Genomic DNA, 13,019 nt, shown 5'->3' on the forward strand with positions numbered 1-13,019 from the left:
CTTCATCCTTGAGACCTGGTTCAGATCTGCAGATCCTGATGCCAATTGTCAGTAACCAATTGTGTGATTTTAAAAATAAAAATAGCACTTAAACTGTTAATTGAACATTGTTTATGTTGCTCTTGTTTGTGTCTGTTTGCTGTGGCCAGCGTCAGGCAGGTTTACTCTTTCTCTACTGTGATTGGCTGGCACTGAGAAGCTCAAATCTGCTGTGATTGGCCACACGGGAGCACACTTCCCCTTTAACTGAATCCCTGTCTGTATGAATCTATGAAAATGAACTGCGTATTGGTGTATAGTATGTGTCAGCGGTGTGCCTAAATGTACTGTCAATTATATTTTCTTATTTTTCTTTAACGAAGTGAGTCGATTTGAATGTCATGGTCGTTTTAATAGACTGAAAAGGACTCTAAAAGGAGTAGAGTGTCTGCATTATGCTTCTAAAACATTCATTTTGAGCAGCTTAACTCAGTATAACACTAATAAAATTAACTCCAACTCACTGCCCTGATAAGACTGCTGTCTTTTACTGTACGTGTATGAATGACGTCTGACTGAGACTGAAATAAAGAGTCTGGATTAAGAATTAAGTGTGTGTGTGTGGGCAACAAGTCTGTTTTAAACCATTTTAAGTTGATTTCATTGATTCTTGCATTGATTTAAGATCTTTTAACCTGAATAAATCTCAGAAACTGCTTTTGTGAGGGATTAAATGATGGATTTAATGTTGATATTATATTTTTTTGGGTTATGGAAGATACAAATCTACACCATTTAGTCTTTCAAAACTGTCAAATCTTTCAGAGAAAGCATTTTCATGATATAATTAGATATATCAGGCATCAAACAACTGAAAATACGATCAGCTGTTTAGTACATTTGAGAACTCAAACAGTAAAATGTGATTTTAATTTTTAAAAATACAATTATTAAATAACTATACCAATAAGCCCTGATATGATCTGCTTATATAATATATACTTATATATGTGATAGAAGCATTGCTTATGTATGCGTGTGTAATCCATCATCAAACATATAAATCAAAACTGCCAAACGTTACCAAATGAAATGTTGATGAGGTTTAGGACAGTGTAAGAAATTTTGCTTTTTTTATTTATTAAACTTTACCCACATTTAAGTGTTAAAAATGAATGCATGGAGCTAGAATAAAAAGAGTGCTGTTGTTGAAAAGCAGCGGCCCTGTTCTTTCTTTAGATATATTATATGTTATACAATAAAATATTGCGGGGGGCATGAAAAAAGTTTTATGAAAAATATCAAAAATGCTGGCGGGAAAGGGTTAAAATGCCAACCAATATTTAAAAGGTGGAAACAAAAATGCCCCATTTTGAATTCCTTTTGTTTTTCACTGATATTTAATATACCAAGAATAATTAGTATTTCTGAATGCAAAGAAAATTCTCCTAACAACAACCTCAATTAAAGAAATTAGCTACATGAAAATGTATTTATTAACAATTTGTGTAGTGTTTATTCGTATGTATTACTTTCAGCTTTTGTTTTGTTGAATTGATTTTAAGTTCCAGCCATAATTATTCCATGTATTGCAATAAATTGAATTAATTCAATAATTGAATGCGTGTTTTCCAATATCAGCCGTGTTTCTCAGACAGCAATGGATGTGTTCTTCTCATTGCGTGGCGTTATTGTTGGTGACATCAAGGTGGCGCTAAAGCACACAGTTATGACCGTGACTATTTCTAGATGCAACTGTGGTTATTATGGGAAGGAGCTTTTTAGACAAATGTCAGGATGTGTGAATGAATGGCCTCAGGCTCTTCCTTGCATCTAAAGGCCAGAGAGGTTTAGTGACACTTCTGCTATTTTTACACACAGAGCTGTTAGTATTTTGATCTGCTCAAGAGGCCTTTTCTTATGTGACCATCTGTCCAACATGACATCATGACTTTGCGTAAACATACACGCCACTTTCAATTCAAGTGGCGTGTTATCTATACGCATTTTGAACTATCCGCGTGTATGTCCACGCCGAAATCTTTTGCGTGTGTGTGTACGCCGTTAAATGTCCGAGTGATTCCGCGTGTATGTGTACGCCGTTAAATGTCCGAGCGAAACGAAGCAAAATCTATATCTACATCTGTGGAGCGATATTTCTTTTCCTAGGATGGTAGGAGAAAACTCATAAATGGTATTAACCCCAGTGACGGGTAGGTTTAGGGACGGGGTTGGGGTAGGTCATATATTTATACATAATACAGTAATATAACGTTAAGTCAAAGGCGTTGATAAACACGCTGAAAAGCGATTATGCGTGTTGATAGCACGCCAAAAATGGAAATACGAATTGGCGTGTCATACATACGCCATTTCATGAGATCAGTCTGATCTGTCTCATTACTGCACCCTAAAGCACTGACTTCCTAATTACTCGCATGCCAACGCAGTCTATTCGAGTATATGTGTATTTTCAAGAGACATTATCACCACTGTATTGAGCTGGGAAATATACGTTTATTTATTTATTTACTTTTTAATTTATTTTTTACAACATTTTAGTATTTTAAATTATTCGCTTACAATCAAATTATTTTATTTAGATTATTTTACTATTAAATATATGTATTAAATGTATATTGTTAAAATAAATAACTCCTTTTTAGAATTTATTATAGACCTTTTTTTTTTTTTTTTTAGAGTGAACGGACTCTAAGACGAGGTAAATGAACACAACATTCAGCTTTTATGAATATATTTGAACAGATTGTGGACAGTTTGGTTAGAAAAACAACCAACAACATCGTAGAAAAGGAAATATCGATGACCTCACTTTGCATCGCACTCGGTTTCAGCCAATCAGGAGCGTCCTCGATTAGGCTTTGTTGTGGAATGTCGGGGATAGATATTTTCAGACGACAACAGAACTTCCACTCTGGGTTTACTTCCGGATTGAGTCAAATTAAGTCAAATGATTCGACTTGCTCGATAATAAGCGATAGCGCTAGTCTCTCTGATAAGCTGTCAAACATTATATAGGCCTATTCAGATCAACGTCCCGTTTGAATTTAACATGAATTCTTAAGTAGCCTAGTGTATTACCACAACGTTGTACTTTGAATATCTATATAATTTAGCAACCCACTTGTTTGTTCTTGTTTAAAAATTTAATATTATAAATAAAGATGAATATTTTCTCTTTTTTTTTGCGTCATGATAAGAACATCACACCTCACTAATAATATCAATGAAATGATAAATAGTCTAATGGTAAATAAAAAATAAAGTCCTTCTAATATTTTTTTCGTGCTTTTTTTGCATTTTGTGGATGTAATGTAATTAACTTTTTGTGGATGTAATTAACTACATAATTAATAGATTGAGATAAATTGACTTTTATATTTAACCCCTTAACTGTCACCATCCCGGTAGCGGGATATTTAAGTTTACTTCAATATTGTTCTAATAAATCCTAATCTAATCATGGCAAACTATATATCATTGGAAAGGTCTAAGAGTCAAGAATACATATTTGTTGATGATTTTGCAGAAAAATATATGTTGGAAGAGTAATGGATTAATATATGACAAGAGTGCGCATAAAAAAAAATCTGTATCATTACAGGTGTTTTCACCTTTGTAACAAAAAGTCAACAACTATACTTTTATTAATTAAAACTTTGATTTGCATGCTAAAAGTTCACAATAAAACATATATAATCTAGTATTTGTCAATAAAAAATTATAAAATAATATTATCCTCTAAAAAGTATATTATATATATTATCCTCTAAAATATAATATTATATTTTTTTATCACCTTTTTTATTACATCACATATTTTAGTAGTTATCATAAATTAGGTCTCGTTTGAAAGCTTACTTAATGTAAGCTTAATAAGCTTAATTTATAATCAAAACCTTTTCTAATCTTGACAAAACACATATTGTCAGAAAGGTCTGAGTCTCAAGGTTCCATATTGTGTGACAGAAGTGATATTTGGACAGAAATTTATTAATATGTTATGGCAGAATGAACACAATTAAATTCAATGGAATTCAATGTCACCCGGTGGCTATTTCTGGTATTACGCCTAAACAAAATCTCATGGGAACTTCAATTTTTGTGATATCAACTTCAAATTTGGAACACAACTTGGTTAGATATATGGCTTTGACTTTCTGTCATTTTTAGGCTGAAACCTATATTAATTTATATATATTTTAATATAAGAAAAAATATATATTTTATTATATTTTCATAACAATAACCTTAAACTTCAAGAACTTTTATATAATTTAATTATATTAATTTATTCCACTTCAACAATAATCTGCCAAGTGTCGTCTTTTAAATGAGACCAACCGTAAGTCTTTAGTCCAAAGGGTTCATGAATTACAAGCGTTTAAGTTTGGGTAGTGCATTTTCACATCAATTCTCAAAAAGGGGGGTGACAGTTAAGAGGCATTCGAGTGTCTTCAGCGCCCTCTGTCGACCTGTCCTGTCACTGCAGCGAGAGCCGCGCTTGCGCAGAGTGGAGACACTAGAAATGAGCTTTAGCAGCTTCTGTGTCTTTGTGCCGCTTGTGTTTGTCTATTTCAGGAAGAGGAGAGGAAACTCAAGCCCTGGCATGTGTGTGTGGCACTGGCAGAACATTATCCCGCGGCTGTCTGAGATGTTTCGGGCTCTTTTAGGCTTTTAAAGCGCCAGTCCGGCTTCATTTGCGCACGAGTTCCGGCGCTGGAGGAGGAAGAAGATGTTGCTGCGGATCCGAGAGCAGGTCTGTGATCATCATCAGTTACCTGACCTCAGCTCACCTCACCTCACCTGTGCTCACATCTCAGGCTTTTGCTTCTGCTTCGAGGTGCAGAGCTGGAAACTTCTAGAGGAGTTTGTGAATCAAACAGCAGGCCAAGCTTTTAATAATGGCAGGTTTAAGAGGTTCAGCATTGGGTTTGTTGCTGCAAATGGCCTGATGCGTTGCTGCATTAATGCATTCTATGCTTATTTAAGGGTTAATTTTTTCAGTTTACCTAGCTTTTTTCTTTTCTTTTTTTTTTTTACCCTTAATACCCTTAAAGTATGTGCGTATTATCTGCGTAGTGCTCAAATAGGATAACATGCATGGACATTTAACTTTTTGCAACATAAACATTTTTACTTTAAATTTAAATGAATGTATAAGACAAATTATATTTGTCATTCAATTGACTGGTTACAGAAGCCATAAGAGGCCATGGATTATTTATTTTCTCGTTTTCAATAATTACATTTTCTCGTGATCTCGACATAACAAAAGTTGTTCTGTAAGTTACACAACTGTGCCGACAGGGGGCAGTATAGCGACAGAAGACTCTCAGTGTGAACTGTGTTTCAGAGTCAAACAATTATTGTAAAAAACAAAACAAAAAAAAACTACTTTTTTTTATGTCGCGATCACAAAAAGCCATTGCCTTTTAGGTCTTCCGTAGACTGGTTGCCATTTCGTTTACATTTAAAACAAATTATTTTATATCAATTAATTTGTTTATTTATTATTATTTCTATTATATTTTTAATTTTCATTAATTTAAAATAATAAATTCATTAAATGGTCTTTTTGGCTAAATTGCGTATTTTTTATTTTTTGACGTTGCTATTTCGTTTACATTTTTAAAAAATATATTAATTAATTATTATTATTATTATGAAAAATTGAATGGTCTTAAATCTGTTTTGCAGATAATTTAAATTGCCTTTTTTTGCTAATTTTCTTTATTAGAAGCAAACAGTCATGTTTAATATTTGCCATTTTACAGTCAAGTTGACCTGCATCATTAGCTGTGATTAGTGTTATTAAATAAGGCCTGCTTGGTAAAATATGAGGAAGTTATGATTGACAGAAAGACAGTTTAACAGCAGTCTGCTTATTAAATGAAGCATCATTCATGCAACTGCATTTATACCCTTTCCCACTTACTGCGTTTTGGGCTGTTCGATTAGGTTGATAGTGACCGTTCATGCAAAACATCAAATCTTCATATGAAGAGGAATGATATTTGTGAGATTCTGTAAATAGCACGAGACTGATAGATTAGAAACGAGTGAAAACACATAGCAGAGCTGTAGTCTTTGTTTGCTGGACCAGGAGTGACTGAAGACTGAAACAGCAGCCAGAACCGGCTGAAGACAACCCTGGCTGGACCTAAGCTTTACTGGGTTACATTTACATGGGCCTAAAACCACAACACCAGACCAGCTAGACCAGTGTAAACCAGCACAGCTAAAACACACTGCAAGACTGCATATGTCTGTACAGTAAACTGGTAATCATGAATCGACACCTTTTCTCATGTGGTTGTGCTTCTCGCGTCCTCTAGAGGGCGTTTGACATCATCAAATCCCTTTAATCTAAATTCTGAGACTTTTAAAGTCCCATGAAATCAAAAATTCAATGTTTTTGGCTTGGTTGTTAGCCTTACTGTTATCTATAATCTTGTGTGCTCCAAAACAATGACAAAATTCACATTTAGAAGATATAAGCGTTCAAAACATACAGTCTCTCACTTCCGCCAATAAGGATCAATGATTTTGATGACATCACTCTGCACTTCAGCTTCTCATCTGATATTCTGTCCAATCAAATGCTCTCTAGAATCTGAAGCTCCGCCCCTACATTATAAACAGAAGCCGAAGCTGCGGCTGAAATCGGTCACTTGTTCACACGTTTACTATTTTCTACATGCTGAATGTTCATAGTGCACTATATAGGGGATAGGGAACGATTCAGACTGTGTAAATAATCTTTCCAGTGGGGCGAATGAAGTCTGGTTTCACGTTAGTGTCACGCGAACCGCCGCAGCTCCGGTCCAGAGACACGAAACACACAGCGGATCATGTGATGGAGTCGCCGCAGATCCAGAAAACGAATCAGACCCGTTTGAATTCTGCACACAATACTGTATTTTAAAGTGATATGGAGGAGATTAGGAGGAGAAACGGTTAGAGATTAGGAGGAAACTGCAGCTTTCCCAGAGCTCAACGGCTCTGGCTTAGCTGTGATAGAAACTCAACGCTATTGGCTATTTAAAAAGGGGGAGGAGCTGTTCGATATGCCCCGCCCCTTCTTCCTGTTTCAGTGGTAATTACATCAACACATTAAACCTTCAGTGGGCCTTAAAACACATTCCTGCGTGTTTAATTACTTTTCAAGTCTTGTCAATAGTAGTTAATGTAAAACAGGTTACAGTAACGACTAACCTGCCAACTGCATGCGAAACACAATCACGTTTTTTCCTCATTAAATATCCGGTTTCATGCACATATCTGTCAAACGTAGGGCTCTGCGTGTGTCTAGCATGATATTACTGTCAGTGAAGGTCACATTCAGAGCTGCACATCATATCCTCTGATTTGGCTGATACTAAACAAATCATATTCAGTGTGTTAAGTCTATCTATGGCAGGTTTCAGAAGTCTGAAAGCTTGTTTTGATGCCTGATTTCTCTTGATTCACGTTACATTCTGCACTGGATCTTAGTTTAAACAGTATTTCACAGTGGCAAATCAGACTATAGAGCCATATAACAGTGTCTGTGATGAGAGTCTGTATCTGGCAGGCAGCTTGTGACGGCAGGTTTTCATTGGTTGCATTCCTGGGTAGATGAGCTTGTTATTGGCTGTTAGGGCTCAGGGGGCGGAGCTTAGAGGACTGTTCAATGCTGCAGGGTTCTTACAGATACATAAAATGAACAATTCATAAGAACTACACATTGTTTCATAACTCAATTTGAGACTCCAGGGTTCAGGGAGGAAAATGTTTTGCTGTATCTTGCGTCAGTATGACAAAAGATTTCAACAGATTCCTGCAGTTCCTGAAATAATACTGTGGCATCAGCTAGGGCATCCCATCATGCATTGCAGTTCATTGTAAACTCCCTCTTTTAATTCATGATTACAATAACTATTTTGCAATTCTTACTGTTTAATTAGTTTGTCTTTTTAAGTTGAGACACGTTTCCTGAATTGGTGGGGGAAATTATGTTCTATTACTTTATTTATAGCAATAAAAATAAAAACTCCTATGTGACATAACTGTTAGAGACATTAGATTATCTAACATCAACATTAACAAACCCACTGTAGTTATAAACGCATCAAATGAAGACAAGTAAATAATTCAATCCCCGCCGGCATTCATTCATCAAGCTTAATCATTCCACCTTGTTCAGAGTTATTGTGGGAAAAATATACTTTGTTGTATGGTAAATATCCTATGAATATATGACTAAATATACAAAGCAACATTTGGTCCGATGAATGAGTGACAGCTTCACTTCCTCAACCTGTAAGTGTGTGTCTCTCTGTGGGAAGTTTCTTAAGATAAGCATTGCATGTTGTCATGATCACAGTGAAGAATACGTGCAGACACAGAGAACACCTGTGATAGTGAAGCTGGTTTTATGGTCTTTTTTTAATTTATTTTTTAAGTAATGTTGTTTGGAGAGCGTCTGCCAAGAGCATCAGAGCATCTGAATCTTCACAGGCCTCCAGTGTCATCAGGGGTTCTGGACACGATCTCATCAATCTCATCACTACATGTTTACCTCGTCTGAAGGAAATCCCTCATCTAGGGTGTTGTGAGCAAATGCACAGCATTGGCAACCAGTGTTCGGTCCAGCAGAGATTGAGTTTAATATTTTTGAGCTATAAAAAGTGTTTATTGCCGTCGGTGTGGTTTCTTAATTCGGAAACACTGTTGTGCAGAAATCACATCTGATTAATAATTCTGTGTGTGACTGTTGAAGTGCTGATCCGTGTGTGAGTGTGTGTGTGTGGCACATCTCTCCATTTACGAGTGTGTCAGGTTGTCAGCAGTTTGTTGTGCTGGGATGGAGAGAGAGAGGAGGAAGAGGAGGGTGATGAGATTAAGACAAGTCACTGGAGAATGAGTCACAGATCAGACATGCTCTCTCTCACTCACTCACTCACTCACACACTCACTCACTCACTGACTCACTCACACACTCACTCACACACTCACTCACTCACTGACTCACTCACACACTCACTCACACACTCACTCACTCACTGACTCACTCACTCACTCACTCACTGACTCACTCACTGACTCACTCACACACTCACTCACTGACTCACTCACTCACTCACTCACTCACTCACTCACTCACTCACTGACTCACTCACTCACTCACTCACTCACTCACTCACTCACTCACTCACTCACTCACACACTCACTCACACACTCACACTCGCACTCACTCACTCACTCACTGACTCACTCACACTCTCACTCACTCACTCACTCACTCACTCTCACACACGCACTCACTCACACTCACTCACTCACTCACTCACTCACTCACTCACTCTCACTCACTCACACACACTCACACTCACTCACTCACTCACTGACTCACTCACTCACACACTCACTCTCACTCACACTCACTCACTGACTCACTCACACTCACTCACTCACTCACTCACTGACTCACTCACTCACTCTCACTCACTCACTCACTCACTCACTCACTCACTCACTCACTCACTGACTCACTGACTCACTCACTCACTCACTCACTCAACCAATGACTCACTCACTCACTGACTCACTCACTCACTCACTCACTCACTCAACCAATGACTCACTCACTCTCACACACGCACTCACTCTCACACACGCACTCACTCACTCTCACTCACTCACTGACTCACTCACTCACTCACTCACTGACTCACTCACTGACTCACTCACACACTCACTCACTCACTCACTCACTCACTCACTCACTCACTCACACACTCACTCACTCACACACTCACACTCGCACTCACTCACTCACTGACTCACTCACTCACTCTCACACACGCACTCACTCACACTCACTCACTCACTCTCACTCACTCACACACACACACACACTCACACTCACTCACTCACTGACTCACTCACTCACACACTCACACTCACTCACTCACTCTCACTCACACTCACTCACTGACTCACTCACTGACTCACTCACACTCACTCACTCACTCACTCACTGACTCACTCACTCTCACTCACACTCACACTCACTCACTGACTCACTGACTCACTGACTCACTCACTCACTCAATCACTCACTCACTCACTCACTCACTCACTCACTCACTCACTCAATCACTCACTCACTCACTCACTCACTCACTCACTGACTCACTCTCACTCACTCACTCACTCAACCAATGACTCACTCACTCACTCACTCACTCACTCACTGACTCACTGACTCACTGACTCACTCACTCACTCACACACACACTCACTGACTCACTCACTCACTCACTCACTCACTCACTCACTCACTCACTCACTCACTCACTCAACCAATGACTCACTCACTCACTCTCACACACGCACTCACTCACTCTCACACACGCACTCACTCACTAACTCTCACACACACGCACACACACTTCTTCTTCTTCACACGCTTGCTCGCTCACACGCACACACACTTCTTCTTCTTCACACGCTTGCTCGCTCACACACACACACACTAACTCACACTCTCACTCTCTTACACACACACACTAACTCACACTCTCACTTTTTCACACACACGCACACACACACACACACTCACTCACACACACTAACTTGAATGTAAATGTACCTGAACAAGCCCTGAATATGTTTTTTTTGTCCTAAAATCATGCTTCATATTCCATATGCAAACAAACTTAATCTTATTTCTTACTTTTTATTTATTTCTTGTAATATGACCTACATGTGTTCTTGACAGGTTTTATGAGATTTACCCAAATAGCAATCTGTTACAGCTTTCCTTTATATAATAAAAAATAATAATAAATAATACATTTCTTCATTTTTATTTTCAAGGACATCCCCAAAGGCTTTTCCAGACTTAACCCACTTCTGGAAACAATTTTATCTCTAAAGTAAAAAACAAAAAAAAACAAAAAAACATAGTGACCTTGTCCCTCGTCCTGACAAAGAATAATTTGATCTGTTCCTGTGTGTGTTTGTCCCATCAGCTCTGCGCATCATATTTCACTGTGTTAAAGGCTCGTGCTGTCGGAATCTCGCTGCCTCATTAAAACACTCTCTCTCTCTCTCTCTCTCTCTCTCTCTCTCTCTCTCTCTCTCTCTCTCTCTCTCTCTCTCTCTCTCTCTCTCTCTCTCTCTCTCTCTCTCTCTCTCTCTCTCTCTCTCTCTCTCTCTCGCTGCAGTAGGGTTGGCTGGTGTGTTATTGCGGTCGGTGGGGGTTGGATCTGTGTGTGTGTGTGTGTGTGTGTGTGTGTGTAAAGTGCAGGTTTCAGCAGACTGGAGCTCACACACCATTGTCCTCTCAGATCACAGTGTGTGTGTGTGCGTGTGTGAATGAGTGAGTTGTGTGTGTGAGAGAGAGAGGACGCTGCTCGCATCTTCTCACTGCAGCACTGCTGATGTTCCTGCTCTAAAGAATAAAGGAATTCCCTGTTCACTGGGATATGTGTGTGTGTTTGAAAGAGGGATTTAACGGATACTAATGGAACCGGACCTAAACATCGCTGTCGGATCGCGCGCGTCGAGGGGGCGTTTTGTGTGAAGAGCAGCGCTCGCGCGCGTGTGTGTGTGTTTGAAAGGCAGCTATGCGGTCGGAGCGCATGAGTCGTGTGTGTATCGTGGTTCTGGAGGAGGTTGAAGATGACGAACCTTCCTCTCTGCATTCCAAAGCCACTCCGGACCACATTTCCCAGAATTCCTCTCAGGACGAGAAGGTGAGGTGGCTGATTTGACTATTTAGGATATGATAATAGTTTATCTAGTGTGTGTGTGTGTAGGCTACAGCAGCAGGTATCAGTGTGAAAGAGAAGAAAAGCTAAATGACTCGGTTGCTTTAGTAGTTGCATGTTATGATCTGTCCCCGTTATTATCTGAGACAGATACAGACATGTTCATCCAGGTAAGGAGATCTTTGGTGCTGCCAGCTGAGGTCCAAAAATTCCTTTGGAAACCCTGGATCATCTGACCTGGTGACCTTTGACCTCTGGACGGAAACGCAGCTGTCAGACGCAAATGTCACAACCGCTTTAACGCGTTCGTACAGTCAAAATACACCGGCGTTTCTACAAATTTAACGTGAGATGCTGGAAACACAGTGAGATGCATTGCAAAGGCCGAATATGTCCATAAAAAAATGACAAAATGCTGCATTAAATTGCAAGAACATGTTGTGTGTGAACAGGCCTCGGCTGTAATGCAGACATAAACAAACCTCATGCTCTCTTTGTGATTCATATGAAGATATTCACTACATTAGGGTCAGCTTTTAGGTTTAGATTTTATTTAAGAAAGATACATTTGAGAGAACTTTTGTAAATTGTTTTTATTTCAATATTTTGAATCTAAATTAATTATACATTTACTTTTTATTAATTATAAATAGTTTACATTTATGTATTCATTCATCAAAGATAAACTTTAAAAACCTTTTTTTTCTAATAGTTTTTTTATTTATTATCTTAGTTTTTTTTTTTTTAAGATCAACTTTAATAAATTTCGTTTTAATTTACTTCTAATATTTATTTGTTTTTATTTTTGTATGTATTTTTTAATTAAAGATCAACTTAAAAAAAAAAAATCTTTTTTTTTTTTTTGACCTGACTGTGTACAGTTACCTTCACATGTCTAGGCCATTATTCATGGAGCTAAACATATTCATATAATAATCTCAAGATTTTCTTGAAACTGTTTCTCCGCCATGACTGTAGTACACCTAAAAAAGCGCTAATGCTCATTAGCAGTGGTGAGAATGCTACATGTTTTTTGCGTTATGATTTGTGTTCTCACATTTCAGACCAAAATGGCCTGTGTGGTCCTTGTGTAGCTAAAAGTGTTGTTGATCAGTGACAACAGCAGGTGTGTAGATGGAAACTCTTAGACAAATTAGCAGGATAATCAGCAGTTTAGTGGCAGAACCAGACAGGTTTCAGTTCTGTGGATGTTGTCCTTTAATAGTTAGAAGCACCCGGTCTAAGCAGTTCTGGAT

At 38.2% G+C, this 13,019-nt stretch overlaps 1 protein-coding gene across 4 annotated transcripts in view; it reads left to right on the top strand.

The window, feature by feature from the left end:
* Positions 1-4,568: 4,568 nt before the first annotated feature.
* LOC130078420 (serine/threonine-protein phosphatase 6 regulatory ankyrin repeat subunit A) overlaps positions 4,569-13,019 on the top strand; it is a 35,080-nt gene continuing 26,629 nt past the window's right edge. For 2 of the 4 annotated variants that reach the window (XM_056243929.1, XM_056243930.1), the window contains exon 1: positions 4,569-4,759. In XM_056243929.1, the coding sequence (XP_056099904.1) occupies positions 4,736-4,759 (24 nt within the window). In that variant the 5' untranslated portion in view covers positions 4,569-4,735. Of the gene's footprint in view, positions 4,760-11,510; positions 11,749-13,019 lie in introns of those variants that run through there. The other 2 variants (XM_056243927.1, XM_056243928.1) reach the window with 1 other exon arrangement.

Source organism: Rhinichthys klamathensis, unplaced genomic scaffold, assembly GCF_029890125.1.
Source record: "Rhinichthys klamathensis goyatoka isolate OS25496 unplaced genomic scaffold, OSU_Roscu_1.1 h1tg000868l_1, whole genome shotgun sequence".
NCBI lineage: Eukaryota > Metazoa > Chordata > Actinopteri > Cypriniformes > Leuciscidae > Rhinichthys > Rhinichthys klamathensis.